This window comes from Oncorhynchus masou, chromosome 8 (genome assembly GCF_036934945.1).
Source record: "Oncorhynchus masou masou isolate Uvic2021 chromosome 8, UVic_Omas_1.1, whole genome shotgun sequence".
Taxonomy (NCBI): Eukaryota; Metazoa; Chordata; class Actinopteri; order Salmoniformes; family Salmonidae; genus Oncorhynchus; species Oncorhynchus masou.
This window is the reverse complement of record NC_088219.1, coordinates 46,596,673-46,616,641: the sequence shown is the minus strand read 5'-3', so window position 1 is coordinate 46,616,641 and position 19,969 is coordinate 46,596,673. Positions and strand designations below refer to the sequence as shown.

The 19,969-nt window shown below is 40.8% G+C and overlaps 1 protein-coding gene across 2 annotated transcripts in view; it reads right to left on the bottom strand.

The window, feature by feature from the left end:
- The window catches only part of LOC135544750 (solute carrier family 12 member 2-like), a 99,358-nt gene extending 84,043 nt beyond the window's left edge, over positions 1-15,315 (bottom strand). For both annotated transcript variants that reach the window (XM_064972614.1, XM_064972615.1), the window contains exon 1: positions 14,268-15,315. In XM_064972614.1, coding sequence (XP_064828686.1) covers positions 14,268-14,813 — 546 coding nt within the window. In that variant the 5' untranslated portion in view covers positions 14,814-15,315. The remainder of the gene's footprint in view (positions 1-14,267) is intronic.
- Between the last annotated feature and the right edge of the window lie 4,654 nt (positions 15,316-19,969).

The following is a 19,969-nucleotide window of genomic DNA, read 5'->3' as shown; positions in this document are numbered from 1 at the left end:
GAGCCTGGGAAAAGTAAATAGAACTTCAAGGAAACCTGATGTGAGAGACATTTCTGGGAATAGTGCTCAACCAAATTGTGTGTGCTGGCCTCAGAGTGGCCACTTCGTAATGAATGCTGTGGTTTATCAGTTGTCCAACAATTGACGAAACAACTCTCATCCAAAAACAAATAACATTCCAATTAACATCAGTATTCGTGGAGCGGCATGTTCCCACACTGCAATCCCAAACTGCATTATGGAACAAAACACCCACTACCTGCATCCCGCCCTAGGTTCCAATTTGGCTTCGCTAGAGACAGCTTGGTTGGGTTCCATTTTATAGGTGACCCTTGTGCAAGGGTGAGCCAAGCCCATTTTTAAACAGGAAATTAGTATTTTTCCCCCTCATACCGGCCAACAAGGTTTCACCTTGAGCTGGGTTTAAGACCGTCCCCCATTTTTCCTCTGCTTCATAATGAGACTCTACAGAAGTGCAATTACCAGTCGCCATACCACAGCTCTACGGCTGTTGACAGGTGAACTTTGTGCAGAACTAGAGTTCTAGATGGATAACCATATACTGTACACTGTGTGTACAAACACTACGATGCCTTGGAACGGGGTATGGTGGAAGGCGCCAGGCGCACCGGTTTGAGTCAAGAACCGCAACGCTGCTGGGTTTTTCATGCTCAACATCCTGTGTGTATCACGTATGGTCCACCACCCAAAGGACATCGAGCCAACTTGACAACTGTGGGAAGCATGAACCAGCATCCCTGTGGAACGCTTGACACCTTGTAGAGTCCATGCACTGACAAATTGAGCCACTTTAATAATGGGAATTGATGGGAAATGATGTAAATATATCACTAGCCACTTTAAACAATGCTACCTTATATAATGTTACTTACCCTACATTATTCATCTCATATGCATACGTATATACTGTACTCTATATCATCTACTGCATCTTTATGTAATACATGTATCACTAGCCACTTTAACTATGCCACTTTGTTTACATACTCATCTCACATGTATATACTGTACTCGATACCATCTACTGTATCTTGCCTATGCTGCACTGTACCATCACTCATTCATTTATCCTTATGTACATATTCTTTATCCCCTTACACTGTGTATAAGACAGTAGATTAGGAATTGTTAGTTAGATTACTTGTTGGTTATTACTGCATTGTCGGAACTAGAAGCACAAGCATTTCGCTACACTCGCATTAACATCTGCTAACCATGTGTATGTGACAAATAAAATTTGATTTGATTTGTTCTGAGGGCAAAATGGGGTGCAACTCAATATTAGGAAGATGATCCTAATGTTTTGTACACTCAGTGTATATAAGAGCTGCTTTGACGTCAGTGTGTCGAGTTCTAATGGTGGCTGCTGCCACACCAAAGCTCTCCAAGAGGATCTGGGAGCATCCCGTGTTGTGACGCAGTGACAGATGACAGCGTTGATTAAACGGGCAGACTTCCTGTTCATGTTTATTTGCGACCTCCCACAAGTGTACACACACGTCTGCTTATTTGTACTCAAATACTGCATCAAACTGTGCTAGACTACCCATATATGGTTGCACGCCCCAAATACATCCCAGCTGTATTTGCTGACTGCAACACTTTGATTTCATCAATGGAAACTAGAACTGGGCGAAAAGGACAAAAATCCATATAGCAATAAATTGCCTCAATTGATGCGATAACGATAAATAGAACAATACGTTTCTAACAATGTGCACCACAGCTTTTTTGTATTATCCTTTGAACTACCACCTCCATGGATGTAACCATCAATTGTCCCATTAACCATCTTATTTCATTTCAAACTTCTCACTCATCCTAATGACATCAGCAAAATTCCTGCAAGAAGTCATGATCAGTGTCCATTTTCAGTTTATAGTCCCAGCTCTAATGGAGAACAAATGGAATGTGTGTGCCCACTTCAATGTTCAAATTTGTGACCCGTTCCAGAAAAACCAAGCATATGTCGCGGGTCACTACTTCACAGGAGAACCATTTGAATGTACTTTTTTTTATCAGAAATGCCTTTCTCAAACATGTGAACTTTCATGTGCCTTAATAACAAACATGTATGCCATCTGTAAATACAAATAAAATGGTTAAACTAAGAGCCTAGTTGGTTAAGACAGAACAGAGTGTGCAAAGCTGGGCAAAAGAGTGGCTACTTTGAAGAATCTCAAATTTAGATTTGTTTAACACTTTTTTTGGTTTCTACATGATTCCATCGTTTTCATTTCTTCACTATTTTTCTACAATGTACAACTTTTGACTGGTACTGTATGTATGCATGTATGACATTCTCCTGTTTACCGCTCTTTCACAGGTGTCCATCTCAATAAACTTGGGCGTACCTGGACCTACCACCCCTCATTGTCAGAGAGTCAGAATGCATTCTGCATCATGGCTGCAAGGAGGAGGATTCTTGTATGCAGTCTCAGTTTTTTGTCCGCATTGAACCAGTAGAATTTTAATCTGGTTAATAAAATGAAACCGGATTCTGGGACATCTCAATGTGCAGTAATTTAGATTAGATTGAGCAACACCACAAGTAGAAGAAAGCCTGTAAATTACGTGGCACACGGCTCTTCTGTACATTGTCAGCCCCTGATGTTGAAATAGAATGCATTGAAACACATTGTATTGAGATGAGGAAATGGCAACAGAGCTTTTTCAGCACACAAATAAACCTTTATTCTTGCTTCTGAAAATAAACAAAGTGTCTGCTAAGAACAGACATGTAAATAAGTATCTATGGAATAAAATGTAAGTGTCTAGTGTGACTCCTGAGATGTCTAAACAATAGAACAAGTTAATTTCACTGTGGTCCCAGTCGTTCGGTCCATGTCATCTTCTTGAAATCATGCACGAACTCGTGCAGCTGGTGATCAAATTCCTCCCGGAGATTGGTCAAGAGTTCATCCATGAAATCATCTGTAGCTGCCAGGACCCTGTGGAGAGTATGAAAAGAGGGGGGACATTATGAGTGTCTGGAGAGCAGTGTGCATGGTGAGGAAGAAGGTAAACAGAAGAGAGAAAAGGGGATCAAAGTAGTCTGAAATTATTTGTATTTATTTACCTCTGGGACAAGCTGGTGGGCTTGGCGCATGACGTTCTCCAGATCTTGAGATGTCTTCAAACATTTGCAATGCCTTTAATAGTGATGTGTCTAGGACCGAGTCTGCAGCTCCTTTGTCCTTTCTCACACCCCTGCTACTACCACTGCTGCTCTTTGGCGTCGCTGAGGAGCAAGCCAGTGGAGTAGGTCTCCCTTCTCCTCAAATCCCTGCTACTACCACTGCTGCTCTTTGACGTCGCTGAGGAGCAAGCCAGTGGAGTAGGTCTTCCCTTCTCCTCAAATCCCTGCTGCTGCTCTTTGGCAGCGCTGAGGAGCAAGCCAGCGGAGTAGGTCTTGGGAGGTGGGCCCAAGATAGAGCTTCCCAGGTCCTGCATTGAGATCGTTTGTAATTCTGCACTGCAACTCAGTGCGGAAGATCGGTTGGCTGCAGAGGTAGTGCTTGGGGCTGGTGAACAGGCAGTACTGGGGCACAGAGAACAAAACCAGGTGCTGTCTCCATTCACTTGTGTATGTGTCTTGGGGAAAAAAAAGTAGAGGGCTATTTAGTACACATATCCAAAACATTAATGAACATCAAATAATCATTAACCGAGACCACAACATTTGAAACGTTTGAGCAGAGTATGCCTGGCCTAACGTTAGCTACTCAACTCTGCTCAAACATCTACACTAGCTGGACCTTACTACCAAACTTTGACTTGTGTTACCAATGTGGAAAGCTTATGATTTTCTTTCTATGACAAAATGTTTGATCCAAAGTTTATTTGGTTGGCTTGCACGAGTATGCTGCTAAGCTAGCTAGACACTAGCCAGCCAAGTAGCTAGCTCTAGCTGGCTAACTATTGTTAGCAAAACATGACTACTCTTTTTGTCGACAAATATAGAAAATACAACATACCCCATCCTTTCGTGAAGAAGGCACGTTGCTTTCAGTCTTACATGCTTCCCATGCCAGCAGCAACATTTCTGGATTAGCCTTTCCAACCGCAACTCCACTGCGGCCCTTGTTTCTTTGAAGAACTTGTTGCAAACCCTACCCTGCCTTTTCACAAGTGCTTGGGTCAGACCCCAGCTTCTCCGCAATCTCCCTCCATGAATTGGCATTTACATTCTGCTCTTTGTATAATACATGGCTAGAATCGTACTGGTAAAGGTACTTTTGTAACGTCTCGGTCAATCGATGCTCAAAGTTGTCGTTCGTATTAGGCTGAATCGACAAGAATCAAAAACTCACGTCACCCCTACAGTTGACCAATCACGAAGGAAAAATGACTAGTGCCCGAACAGTGGACAAAAACCCTAACCAAACTCCAAAATGTAGTAAAATGTCACAAAATGTCATCATAACCAAATTGTTCGGTTGGGGAGCATGTGGACACCTTTAGAAGGACAAGAGAGTCCTGAGTACCAAGCCATTAGCGACCTGATTGTTAGGGAGTTGGGTACTACCAACGCATGTCCAGAGTGCATAAGAGGAGATTCCCTTGACTCAGTTACTTGGAATTTTACTACGGTTGACTCGTGGTGTGGCAGTAATACGGTCACTACAAGAGCCCATGGTAAGATTCATCTTGGTCTAACTATACTGAACAAAAAATATAAATGCAACCATTTCAAAGATTTCACTGAGTCAAAGTTCATATAAGGAAATCAATTGAAATGAATTCATTAGGCCTTAATCTATGGATTTCACATGACCGTCAGATGGGCTGTCATGGTTACACGTGGTCTGCGGTTGTGAAGCCAGATGGACATACTGCCAAAATCTCTGAAACAACATTGGAGGCAGTTTATGGTAGAGAAATGAATATAAAATTAATCTGGCAACAGCTCTGGTGGACATTCCTGTAGTCAGCATGCGAATTGCGCATCCCCTAAAAACATCTGCTGCATTGTGTTTTGTGGAGAGAAAAAAAAGCACTTTTTTACACCCCTTTTATCCCCAATTTCCATCGCCTCATCGCTATAACTGGGTTCGGAAGGTGAAGGTCAAGTCATGCGTCCTCCGAAACATAACCCGCCAAGCCACGCATCTTAACACCTGCTCACTTAACCCCGAAGCCAGCCACATCAATGTGGCTTAGACCTCTCGGGAGGTCCTAAAACTGCAAATTTTAAAGTGGCATTATTGCCCTCAGCACAAGGTGCACCTGTGTAATGATCATGCTGTTTAATCAGCTTCTTGATATGCCACACCTGTCACTAACAGGGACGTAAACAAATTTGTTCACAAAATTTGAGAGACAAGTTTGTGCGTATGGAACATTTCTGGGATTTTTTATTTTTGCTCATGAAACCAAAACTTTACATGTTGTGTTTATATATATTTTTTTGTGTATATCAAAAATATCTTTCTGGTGCTCCTTACATTCTGTTTGGGGCCTAACATTTAAGTCTGGAGCAGTGTGTGTTTGTGGGAGAGAGTCAAAGCATTAACTGCAATGTTTTCCATTTGTTGGCACAATGCCATGCAGCTATGCATGTATATTCCTTCCTCACATTCCTCGATGCAGTATTCTATTATACAGTGAACAGTGTAAAGTTAAATTCAATATGTGTTGTATTGAGTAGAAGTGTGACTATCAGTGACAGGTTTTAGCGTAGCACAAGTGCATAACGTTTAGAAAATGTGAACAAGTGTCCGGGGGACGGGACGAACAAGATGCTAGGCCACTGAATTTCCCCCCCTTGGTATCACAATACTACTCGATATTGTGATACTTGGCCTGGTTTCGTATCATTACTCAAAATGTTGGTATCGTGACAACACTACTTACTTAGATAACTAGCAAGATAATTACACATAATTATAATTATTTTTTTTACATATTTTTACATAATTATTTACATAATTATTTTTATGCTTAAGAAATCAAAAAAAAAATGTACCTTTATTTAACTAGGAAAGTCAGTTAAGAACAAATTCTTATTTTCAATGACAGCCTAGGAACAGTGGGTTAACTGAATGACAGATTTGTACCTTGTTTGCTCGGGATTTGAACCTGCAACCTTTCGGTTACTAGCCCAACACTCTAACCACTAGGCTACGCTGCCATGTTTTACAAATGCAGATCTAAAATGCTTCTTATTGTAATTTCAGCACTCTGATCTGTAGCTATTTTTCTCTGTTACTTTTCTTGGTGTAGCCAGCCTACTTTTATCTGCAAAATGCAAGATTAACTTCAAGCAAAACATTAGGAAATGTAGCTGGCAACATTCCTTCTATGATATACATTAGAAACATGATGGCCATGGATCGTTTTTGCGAAAAATAGATGAAAAGGCTAAGCTCATTTACTTGTGTGGTTGCCAGCCAAATAGCGTTGAACTTGTTGCCATCTAATGAAAATGAAGCAATTTCTGATGAATGTGTTGAACTAATGTATTTCCCGTGAAAGAAAACTGTAGCTGCCCAACTATTGAAGCAAAAAAAAAAAAAAACTTGACTTTCAATTTAAAATGCGACCCATCAATACACAGCTGGACTCACATGCTCCCGCTTTCTCCTGTGGTGCTTTTTACAAAGACGGGACTGGCTCAACCGTTCTGGGGAACAACGGTAAGCTTCATAATGTTAAATAACGTGACAGGTGAAATGAAGAATGTGATCTGCTCTGTCTAAAGTTTTTCACAAATTGACTGCAGGCATTTATGTAAAGTAGCTACAAATTTGGAAGTTTTTCAATAAATTGTTTCAAATGGTATTGAAAAAACTATCCCCTTGACTATTTCCAAATACCTCGGTATACCGCCCAAGCCTAATGCGACCAAAATCGTCGCACTTAAAAGGCCATGTAATTTCAGAAGACTGATCATTTCAAATAAGGGAGTATCCAATCATTCAGAATAGGGTTCATTTGGCTGCATAGCATACAATTAAAAAATATATATAAAATGTTAAGAGTGGGGTGTCACATCACCTGGGGTGGTCTCCCCACCACCAAGGGCTTCCTAGTTGCGAGCATGGAAACGCCTGACTGGGAATTCCCCGGGGGACGCAGCTCTATTAATTTGGCCACTTCTTAAAGAGAGGCCCTGCCGACTCAACACTCCACGGAGGAAGGGGGTCAAGACTTCGCACTACGTTAACTGCCAAAGGGATTGGTCAGCGTCTAACAACATGAGCCAAAGGGAACACAAAAGTATTGGCACACAGCGTCACCATCCAAAGAATGTATGAGAACAAAAGCCACATGCTGACATGATTGTAATTGCATTGTAACAGAGTGATGGCATGGGCATTTTGCAGACTTTGTACACCACTTGAACTTCATAGAAACACTCAAGAAGTTGTAATCAGAGCAATAAGGCTTTAAACATTGACAAAGGTTAACCAATACCACAGGCTTACTTACTGTAAACTGTGTTCTGTTTTCTCTGGGCCGTGTTCAAATTGCATTAAAACATCTAACTGGGACATAAATAGATATTAAAGGCAGACATGTCTACTCCATGCCTGGTCCCCCACTACTAAGGCCAAGAAGCCACATAGTACTGACTCATACTATAGTTGGAAGTTAGCTGGCCTGTTTGGGCTCTCGTCAACTTTGAGCCCCCAACTGTAGTTGCAATAGGAAGACGTCAATATATAACACCACAATCCACTTCCGCTTGGCCACCCGGCACTGAATAGATCTGCCCTGTCAGGGTTTCTACTCTTCCTGGTCAATATAACAAGTCACATGCGGCTATTGCTGGGTAATGGGTTCAAGGCCCAATAAGAACAGTAAAGGCTACAATCTACCCCACCAAAACAAAAAAATGGGTGGCAGCAGCAATATCAGAAAAGGGCCACATTACAAATGCAGAATGATGTCCCTTTTTATTCATTTTCAATGGAATCTGCAACGGCCATTGGTTGCTTCACAGAGTTTGTGTGTGCCTAGCAATGGTCAGGTAACTTTGCAGTCTATCTCTTGACAAGTCCCCTTTTAGCAACACTAACGATGGCTAATTGGGTGACTGATGATTTCTGAGCAAGTCCACAGGCACAGATTGATTGGCTACACTGGAATTTCCATTTTGCGTTTTCAATCCTTAGTTCGCTCTACTGATAAAAGGGAAAAACATTTTAATGGTAGTAGTGTGACCTCGACTTTGAAGCGACAGGCACGAACTGACTGAATTTGAAAGCCTCCTCTGTGGCACACAGCGAAAGAGGAAATAAAATATAGCAAAAAGGGGCAGGAATCATTGATGTTGATTGACTAGAAAATAAGGCATGTGGACAATTATGTTATTCTATGAGTATCAATACAAGTCATTCTAAGGTGGTAAAATAAGTTTAATATAGTCCATCTGCATACAATAGGGCTGCTCTTCCAACTACATGGCATTGAACCATTAGGATGCTACTTTTCATTAAAACCATGGCTGTCTGAACACTGTCGCTCTCTTGATACCAATCGATGGAGCATAGGAGGGGTTGGCCTTACTTTATGCTATTTAAATTTTCTAAAGTCTGTAATAGAGGTCGACCACTTATGATTTTTCAAAGCCGATACCGATTATTGGAGGACCACAAAAAAGCAGATACATAAAAACTGCCCGATTTTAAATCGGTATGTATGCATGCACACACACACACGCACACAGTCCTCCAAAAATCAGTATCGGCTTTTTTTTGGTCCTCCAATAATTGTGTGTGTGCGCATGCATGCATACACATTTTATTAATTATTGGGAGGACCAAAAAAAGCAGATACCAATTACAATCGGACCATATATATGCTATCTGACCAGCTAACCGATCGCTGTAGCTGTACATAGTCTAACGGTAAATAGCCCACCCAATTTTACCTACCTCATCGCCATACTGTTTATATTTATTTACTTTTCTGCTTTTTTGCACGCCAATATCTCTACCTGTACATGACCATCTGATCATTTATCACTCCAGTGTTAATCTGCAAAATTGTAATTATTCGCCTACCTCTTCATGCCTTTTGCACACAATGTATATAGACTCTTTTTTTCTACTGTGTTATTGACTTGTTAATTGTTTACTCCATGTGTAAATCTGTTGTCTGTTCACACTGCTATGCTTTATCTTGGCCAGGTCGCAGTTGCAAATGAGAACTTGTTCTCAACTAGCCTACCTGGTTAAATAAAGGTGAAATAAAAAATAAAATAATAAAAATACACACATGCATACATAAAAAATAATGACAATTACAACAATACTGAATGAACATTTATTTTAACTTAATACATGAATAAAATAGTAGTAGTTAGTAGTAGTTAAGAAGTTTTAGGTTGTAGTTTATAGGACACTCTATTACCATTTTTTTTTCATATATCTTTGACTATTGGATGTTCTTAAAGGCACTTTAGTATTGCCAGCCTAATCTCAGGAGTTGATTAGGCTTGAAGTCATAAACATCGCTGTGCTTCAAGCATTGCTAAGAGCAGCTGGCAAACGCAGTAAAGTGCTATTTGAATGAATGCTTACGAGCCTGCTGCTGCCTACCACCACTCAGTCAGGCTGCTCTATCAAATCATAGACTTAATTATAATATAACACACAGAAATGCGAGCCTTAGGTCATTAATATGGTCAAAACCGGAAACTATCATTTTGAAAACAAAACATTTATTCATTCAGTGAAATACGGAACAGTTACCTATGTTATCGATCGGGTGGCATCCATAAGTCTAATTATTTCTGTTACATTGCACAACCTTCAATTTATGTCATAATTATGTAAAATTCTGGCAAATTAATTACGGTCTTCACACAGTTCGCAACGAGCCAGACGGCCCAAACTGCTGCATATACCCTGACTCTGCAAGAAAAGTAACATTTCCCCTAGCTAATATTGCCTGCTAACATGCATTTCTTGTAACTACATATGCAGGTTTAAAAAATATATACTTGTGTATTTATTTTGTGTATTGATGTTTATGGTTAGGTACATTTGTGCAACGTAAGTGCTTTTTCCGTAAATGCGCATTTGTTGAAGTAGGCTGTGATTCGATGATAAATGAACAGGCGCCGCACTGATTAGATGCACGTAACAGGTGGTTAGCCACGCAGCCTCTTCGTGGATTGCAATGTAAATCAGCCATAATCGGCATCCAAAAAGGATGATTACGATTTGTTATGAAAATTTGAAATCTGCCATGCCAATTAAAATCGGTCTACCTCTAGTCGCTAAGCTTTGGCTTAAGCCTTCTGTGCATACATGCAGAAAAATGTAACATCTATATTTATAGGCCTAGTCAAAGGCAAAATTCAATGTGTCAAAGTATATTTTACCAGTGTCCGGTTACTGACAACTGCCGATGTACAAATGCAGGCATTTGGCCAAAAATGCCACATGTTCAACTGATGCCACCAGGACAAAAAATAGTGACAAGTTCAACATGCTGACTAAGGCCGTTTGGAATAGTAAAAAACAACACTTCCTCGCTTTTTGCACATCTGGAAAGAGTTGGATTGGTGAAAGCAGTATAGGATGGACACCTTCCTTCACTTATTCATTCACATACAGATCAGTCATTAACCTACTTCAAGAAAGGGAGGAAAGAGGGACATGTTCATATATTCAAAACAGGATGTCAAAATGTCTATGGTAATGTGTTGTGCTGCTGGGATACATATCAAAGCTGGGAAAAGGAGACGACCGCAGATCAAACAGTATAAACCAATAGTGGAAATTAAGGAGGGGAGGTTGCACTACTATAGTAGGAAACTGACTAGAATAGATTTTCAGTCCGGGAATGAATTAACCATTACTCCTCATGTAGTCTATTATATACTGGGTCACAAGAGCACACAATTTCCCAAAAAGGACACAGTAAAAGCTAACATGTTGCAGGTTGTTGCTTTATGTGTTAAGCTGTTCGTTAAGTTAAATATACTGTTCCACACGGTCTTATGAAGATCATAACTGTGTACTCTACATACAAGCTGTAAGGCTTACAGGTCCATATGGGAATAGTATCCACCCATACTTGCAGTTAGAATGGACACCACAAGAACATTACAGAAAAAAATATTACCCAAAATGTAAGGATTGAGAGGACATTGATGGAATGTGGGGAAAAAAACACATCTGGAGATACGGAGTCAAGACAGTTAAACTTGAGCGTCTTCCCGTGTGTCCGTCGGTAATGGCGCCCGCCTCCTTACCATGATGTCTGAGACTTAACAGACCCTGGAATGTCAACATGGTTCCGTTGTTTTTTTTCTCCGTCTTCCAATAAGTTGAACAGAACGATAAGGAGACCTCAGGGCTGGCATGCCATCAATGCCAGGCGCATGCCAGGGAAATGGTGTCAATGCTAAGCAGAAATGCTCTGGAATTTCAACTACATTTGTGGTATTATTAGGGGCGTGTTTCAAATGGAGAAGGATTTCCGTAGATTTGCTGACCAAATGAAAGGGCTGACATTGTGGACGCAAGCCAGTGTGCCTGGGATCGCTTTGTCATGGTAAACTGACTACATTAGTACTCTGCTAAACCCATAGGCTACTAGACATTAAAATGATATACATTTTAAACAATTACTGTCAAAATGTCAGATAAGGAACTCTAAATTAAGACAGGATTAACTATTTGAGAACGTAATATTACAAGTTGTCTAACATCAAAGCTGGAAGTGGGTGTGTCTTGACCGACCACACCAAAAGCCAAGCAAAATGTCTTCAAGCCAATAACAAATGCCAATAGAAAAAAACTTACATCAGAGCTTAACCAAAGCAACAATGATTTGAGTGACAAAGTATGAGTAATGTACATCAGATGGTGTACATCAGAACAGATAGAAAATATCTTTGAACTCGCAGCTCATCTATCTATCCTCTTGGCTCCAAGAGACCTGCACACACACAGAGACGGGAAAATGTTTCTCAGAAAAGTCGGAGGTTTACATAGACCTTAGCCAAACGCATTTAAAACTCCGTTTTCACAATTCCTGACATTTAATCCTAGTAAAGGATCTGTCTCAGTGGTGATCCCAACTGACCTATCTTAAGAATGTGGAATGTCAGAGTAATGAGAGTGATGTATTTCAGCTTTTAATTTCCTTCACCACATTCCCAGGGGGTCAGAAGTTTACATACACTCAATTAGTATTTGGTAGCATTGCCTTAAAATTGTTTAACTTGGGTCAAATGTTTCAGGTAGCCTTTCACAAACTTCCCGCAATAGGTGCAGTGATCTGTGAGCTGCTCTGACAGCTGGTGCTTAAAGCTAGCGAGGGAGGTAACAGTCTCTAGCTTTAATGATTTTTGGAGTTCGTTCCAGTCATTGGCAGCAGAGAACTGGAAGGAGAGGTGGCCAAAGGAAGAATTGGCTTTGGGGTGACCCGTGAGATAAACCTGCTGGAGCGCGTGCTACAGGTGTGTGCTGCTATGGTGGCCAGTGAGCTGAGATAATGGAAGGGCTTTACCCAGCAGAGACTTGTAGATGACCTGGAGCCAGTGGGTTTGTCGACGAGTATGAAGCGAGGGCCAGCCAACAAGAGCATACAGGTTGCAGTTGTGGGTAGTATATGGGGCTTTGGTGACAAAACAGATGGCACTGTGATAAACAAATTGGATGCAGTCTGAGTAGTGTTGGAGGCTAGGCTACATGAGGTGTGATACTAACCTTATAGGACTATGGGCTAGGCTACATGAGGTGTGATACTAACCTTCTAGGACTATGGACTAGACTACATGAGGTGTGATACTAACCTTATAGGACTATGGGCTTGGCTACATGAGGTGTGATACTAACCTTATAGGACTATGGGCTTGGCTACATGGTGTGATACTAACCTTATTAAAACCTATAGGACTATGGGCTAGGCTACATGAGGTATGATACTAACCTTATAGGACTTAACATTGAAGGACATAACATTGAAGGTTGTGCAATGTAACAGCAATATTTAGACTTAGAGATGCCACCCGTTCGATAAAATACGTAACGGTTCCGTATGTCATTGGAAGAATAAACGTTTTGTTTTAGAAATTATAGTTTCTGGTTTTGACCATATTAATGACATAAGGCTCGTATTTCTGTGTGTTTATTGTATTATAATTAAGTCTATGATTTGATATTTGATAGAGCAGCCTGACTGAGCGGCTGTAGGCAGCAGCAGGCTCGTAAGCATTCATTCAAATAGCACTTTACTGAGTTTGCCAGCAGCTCTTAGCAATGCTTGAAGCACAGCGGTGTTTATGACTTCAAGCCTAATCAACTCCCGAGATTAGGCAGGCAATACTAAAGTGCCTTTAAGAACATCCAATAGTCAAAGACATATGAAATACAAATGGTATATAAAGAAATAGTTAACACGTCATAATTCCTATAATAACTACAACCTAAAATTTAAGGGGGAATATTGAAGAACTGGGAATATTGAACCACCAGCTTTCATATATTCTCATGTTCTGAGCAAGGAATTTAAACGTTAGCTTTCTTACATGGCACATATTGCCCCTTTACTTTCTTCTCAAACACTGTGTTTTTGCATTATTTAAACCAAATTGATCATGTTTCATTATTTATTTGAGACTAAATAGATTGTATTTGTGTATTAGGTTAAAATAAGTGTTCATTGTTCATTCAGTATTGTTGTAATTGTCATTACAAATATATAAATAAAAATTGGCAGATTAATCAGTATCGGCCTTTTTTTTGTCCTCCAATAATCCTTTTCGGAGTTGAAAAATCATAAACTGTTGACCTCTAATCCAAATACTCTTACCACACTATTCAAGTACAACGAATACGTGTATCCTATTCACACGAGTTTCTATGCGCAAAACTCCTTTTCACACATTGACTTCTCGCCAATGTTAGGCAAAATGTACCACTAAACAATATAGAATTGACAGCAACAATGTCAAAATTAGAACTAAATACAGAAAGGTGGCTAGCAAAAAGAAAGTTGCTTTCAAGACAACTGCGAAATCGGAAGAAAAACAACGAGGTCGAATCATGACGTCGGTGATCTTCAGATCGGAAAGTCGTAGCTCTGGAAAGAGGTTTCCCGCCTCGGGATTCCGAGTTGCTTGACCATTCAAAAAACATGTTCGCAGTCGGAACTCGTTTTTTCCCCCAGTTGTCATGAACGCACGGAAGTCGGAGACGTCGCAGTTCCCAGTTGTTATGAACGCAGCACATGTCCAAGCAGGCGCTATGGCTCAAAAACATAAATTCGCTGTTGCTTACCTTGTCAAGTTCGTCGTGCAGCTCCGAAAGGGTGGGTCTTATCAGCTTGTCCCCCAGCGGAGCAGCACTTTGCCGGTAGAAATCTATGTTAGGCACAGCATCGATGGTGTTGTGGCCAAAAGTCCTCAGGTAATAGGTGTTTGTATGGGTGTCGTAGTGGTAGTGGTGCTGGCCTCCTGTCGAAGAATGCAGGCTGCCCTCGCTCATTACGGTGTCTCCATTCTGGAAGCCTTCAGCGGGCACTACTTCTGGTGGGCTCGCTCCAGTGGGATCCATAAAGTTCACCACTCGGAACCGGCCTTTTGCCTCACCACCCGCTGCTGGCTCCGAACCTTCGGGGGTGGCTTTGTCGCCAGATGCAAGCGTGGAATCCGTGCTGGGCGTTTTATCAGCGGCGCTGGCTGCTTCAGCCACTAGGTCCACCTGGAACCGACTCGAGCTGGGTGTCGGGCCGGCGGGCTCCAAACCTGTATCCACGGTCAGTCCCTCATTTTCTGGCGCCTGTTTCTCTTCCTGAACGGGAGGCGTGGAGGATGGCGCTGACATTGCAAATATTACTGATGAATGGACGAGCTTGCAGAGACAAACCTAGCTAGCTAAATGTCCAGCACAACTCGTGTACAATAGCAAAGCTACACTGCTGCTAAAACCCAATTATTTCCGACAAAGTTAGCGAACACTCCTGATACCACCCAAGTGGAGGAAGACTGTCTGGAGATTCGCTCCAACAGAAACGCAGTGCATCCGAATTGAGAAAAGGTAGTCCAGACATGCGGAGAGCTACAAATGGAGAAGGATGGCTTGCTAGTTGCCTCACTGACGTTATATACACTACAGAGGAAAAAGGCATCAACTTTCAGCCCTGGCAAACGAATCTTCAAAACGCTTCACGGTCCTCTCGCTTTCAGCACACGTGTACGAAAGTGAATCAAATCCGCGGTGTTATGTTTTAGAGTGGATGCTGCATTGACCTTGGTGCAACTCCTCCTAGACTCCCATTGCATCCTCGCTGCAATACACACTGCAGTAAGGCATTCAGATACCGACTGGTAGCATGAGTTCCAAACCGGGGGTAGAGCTCGCGAGATTTCAGCTCATCCTTTTTTAAAGGGAAAAGGGGGAAGGCGTGTTATTTAAAATGTTTCCTTATGCAAAGCATGTACCAGAAACATTTAAAGTCTGTAGTTGCGGTGGAGAAACAGTTTTGCAATCAAAAAAGCAACCAAAAAGATGAACATTTGAATTAAAGTTGCCTACCATACATTATGATAGAAACTATTACAAGTTTGAAGTAGTGTCAATTCATACAGTGTAATTGACAGGATGTCCAGAAAAAACGTAGAACTTTGCCTGATCTTATTGCTATGTAATAATTTGAGTAAGAGACTTTTTTTCAGTTCAAAGTTACTTTAATAGTCAAACATATCATTATGGTGTAGTTAGTTATGTGTGGCTTATTTTTCCAATTTAATTTATGAAAAGATATACTACTTGGCAGATGTGCTTAGAACTTTTGCTGGAATGCCTTTAATGTAAACAATATGTGGAGATGAGATGTAGACAGCCCACCCTTTCATTTTCTAAGCTCTTGTCATGATGTGTAGTTTTGTAGATAAAGGTTTATGCCAATCAGTAATTGGTCTGTGTTTGGAGGTTGGCCAGGTCAAATGCACCATGTTGTACTTCTTGTTTTTCACCAACTCAATTAGGAGCGACCCTAAATGTACTGTACATCTTGAGGTTCATTGTAACTTTTGTCCCCACAACAACAAAACTATTCAGATAATGGTTAAACTAGGCCTAATCTCTGTTGTTTGTGGTCTAGATACAGGAGAAACAAAAAGATCACATTACTGTGTGTTTTCTTTTAGGCCACATTACTGATGCAAAAGGATCTTAGACGCTGTCAGGGGAGTGGCTGTCCAGGGCTCATTGTTGTGGGTGTGTTTAGTGTTACATGCATAGATCATATTTATATCAATGGATCGTCAGCAATGTGTCACCACACCACTAATTCCTGATCAGTCCCCTCCCTACAACACACTCTACCCTCTCCAAGCCAACCAAACATTTGTGTTAACACTTTACTTAAAGGTATAATGCATTTTCTGTGAACAATTGTTTTTAATTGGGTCACAAAGGCAACACAATTCATTTAAAAAAAGCCCCTTTTTGAACAACCCCACCTCACACCATCCCAAAAATACCTCTGGCGGCCGCAGCCCATCCACAACCTCTGTCAACACTTACAGTTGAAGTCGGAAGTTTACATACACCTGAGCCAAATAAATTTAAACTCTGTTTTTCAAAATGTAATCATACTAAAAATTCCCTGTCTTAGGTCAGTTAGGATCACAACTTTATTTTAAAATGTTAAATGTCAGAATAATAGTAGAGTGATTTATTTCAGATTTGATTTCTTTCATCACATTCCCAGTGGGTCAGAAGTTTACATACACTCAATTAGAATTTGGTAGCATTGCCTTTAAATTGTTTAGCTTGGGTCAAACATTTCAGGTATCCTTCCACAAGCTTCCAACAATAAGTTGGATGAATTTTGGCTCATTCCTCCTTACAGAGCTGGTGTAACTGAGTCAGGTTTGTAGGTCTCCTTGCACGCACACGCTTTTTCAGTTCTGCCCACAAATGTTCTATGGGATTGAGGTAAGGGCGTTGTGATGGCCACTCCAATACCTTGACTTTGTTGTCCTTGAGCCATTTTGCCACAACTTTGGAAGAATGCTTGGGGTCATTGTCCATCTGGAAGACCCATTTGCGACCAAGCTTTAACTTCCTGACTGATGTCTTGAGATGTTGCTTCAATATATCCACATAATTTTCCATCCTCATGATGCCATCTATTTTGTGAAGTGCACCAGTCCCTCCTGCAGCAAAGCACCCCCATAACACCCCCTGTGCATCACGGTTGGAATGGTGTTCTTTGGCTTGCAAGCCTCCCCCTTTTTCCTCTCAACATAATGATGGTCATTATGGCCAAACAGTTATATTTTTGTTTCATCAGGCCAGAGGACATTTCTCCAAAATGTATGATCTTTGTCCACGTGCAATTGAAAACCGTAGTTTGGCTTTTTTATGGCGGTTTTGGAGCAATGGCTTCTTCCTTGCTGATTGGCATTTCAGGTTATGTCAACATGGGACTCGTTTTACTGTGGATATAGATACTTTTGTACCCGTTTCCTCCAGCATCCTCACAGGGTCCTTTGCTGTTGTTCTGGGATTGATTTGCACTTTTTGCACCAAAGTATGTTCATCTGGAGGAGACAGAACAAGTCTCCTTCCTGAGCGGTATGACGGCTGTGTGGTCCCATGGTGTTTATACCTGCGTACTATTGTTTGTACAGATGAACGTGGTACCTTCAGGCGTTTTGAAATTGCTCCCAAGGATGAACCACACTTGTGGAGGTCCACAATTTTTTTCTGAGGTTTTGGCTGATTTCTTTTGATTTTTCCATGATATCAAGCAAAGAGGCACTGAGTTTGAAGGTAGACCTTTAATTACATCCACAGGTTCACCTCCAATTGACTCAAATTATGTCAATTAGCCTATCAGAAGCTTCTAAAGCCATGATATAATTTTCTGGAATTGTCCAAGCTGTTTAAAAGGCACAGTCAACTTAGTGTATGTAAACTTCTGACCCACTGGAATTGTGATACAGTGAATTATAAGTGAAATAATCTGTCTGTAAACAATTGTTGGAAAAATGGCTTGTGTCATGCACAAAGTAGATGTCCTAACCGACTTGCCAAAAATATAGTTTGTTAACAAGAAATTTGTGGAGTGATTGAAAAATGAGTTTTAATGACTCCAACCTAAGTGTATGTAAACTTCCGAGTTCAATTTTACATTGGGCACAGCTACTCATTCCAAGGTTTTTCTTTCTTTTTACAATAGTGAAGACATCAAAACTACGAAATAACACATATGGAATCATGTCGTAACCAAAAAAGTGTTAAACAAATCCAAATATATATATTTATATTTTTAGGTTCTTCAAGGTAGCCACCCTTTGCCTTAATGAGAGCTTTGCACACTCTTTGCATTCTCTCATCCAGAAACGCACAGTAGGAGAACGGATGATCTCTGCATGTGTAGTTCCCACCGTGAACCATGGAGGAGGTGTGATGGTGTGGGGGTGCTTTACTGGTGACACTGTCTGTGATTTATTTAGAATTCAAGGCACACTTTACCAGCATGGCTACAACAGCATTCTGCAGTGATACACCATCCCATTTGGTTTGTGCTTATTTATTTTATTTAACCTTTTTTAACTAGGCATGTCAGTTAAGAACAAATTCTTATTTACAATGACGGCCTACCCCGGCCAAACCCGGACGACGCTGGGCTATTTGTGCACCACCCTATGGGATTCCCAATCACGGCCGGATGTGATCCACCCTTGGGGGCTCTATCATTTGTTTTTCAACAGGACAATTACCCAAAACACACCTCCAGGCTGTGTAAGGGCTATCTGACCAAGAAGGTTAGGGATGAAGTGCTGCATCAGATGACCTGGCCTCTACAATCACCCGACTTCAACCTAATTGAGATGGTTTGGGATGAGTTGGACCGCAGAGTTAAGGAAAAGCAGCCAACATATGTGGGAACTCCTTCAAGACTGCTGGAAAAGCATTCCAGGTGAAGCTGGTTGAGAGAATTTCAAGAGTGTGCAAAGCTGTCATCAAGGCAAAGGGTGGCTACCTTGAAGAACCTAAAACATATATATATATATAATTGGGATTTGTTTAACACTTTTTTGGTTACTATATGGTTCCATAGGTGTTATTTCATAGTTTTGATGTCTTCACTCTTATTCTATAATGTAGAAAATAGTTTTAAAATATATATACATATATTTATTATTATTGAAAGGTATAATGCTTTATAACTTGTTACGGCATGTATGCTTATGACAAAACAGTTGAGAATATATTTCAAATTGAATAGGTTAATAATTTATAATAGAATGTTAATGGTGATTTGTAATCCCAAAACACCATCATGATTGATTATAAACTGAGTGCTTATGTCATTTTAATGAATAACAGTGCCAGAGCAACAAGTTCTTCAGAGCCCATATGATCTGCTGTTGACTTAACTCCAGCAGCTAATCCCCTATCTGCACTGCATGGTACACTGCTATCCTCTGTCCATCATTTGGCGATACTGTAAAAGAATACAAGATTTCCACTTCAAAGGTCTGGAAGTCTGCCTGTAGTAGGGTAGTTGGAGATCTTCTTGCTGCTGTGTGAGCAGATCTTGGCTCTTGGTACGGCAACATCTTTGCTCAGCAGTGTTAAAGCCAGAGGTCAGATCCACCAGTAAATTTATTCTCCTTATTACCCGGCTACTCTCTAATCCTGTTAATACAATTATTTACAGCCCAGGAGCTCATTACATTGAGACCAGTAGCCAGGCCAGGCAATGACAGCCACTCACTCTGTCTGCTAACTAGCTCCGACACTCAAATAAGTCTGCGCTGGTCACACAATTGAATTATAACAAATTAGCTTTGGACGTTGAGGTGGGATGAGATACGTGCCTGTCAATTAGAATGTCACAGTGATGTTGGCTAAATACCCATAAAACTCAGCGGTGAAACACGGAAATGGTTCCAGTCGTTTTTTCACCATTAATTTTTAATTTTAGAAACACTTCAAATTAAGTCTGTTTGCTGTAGGCT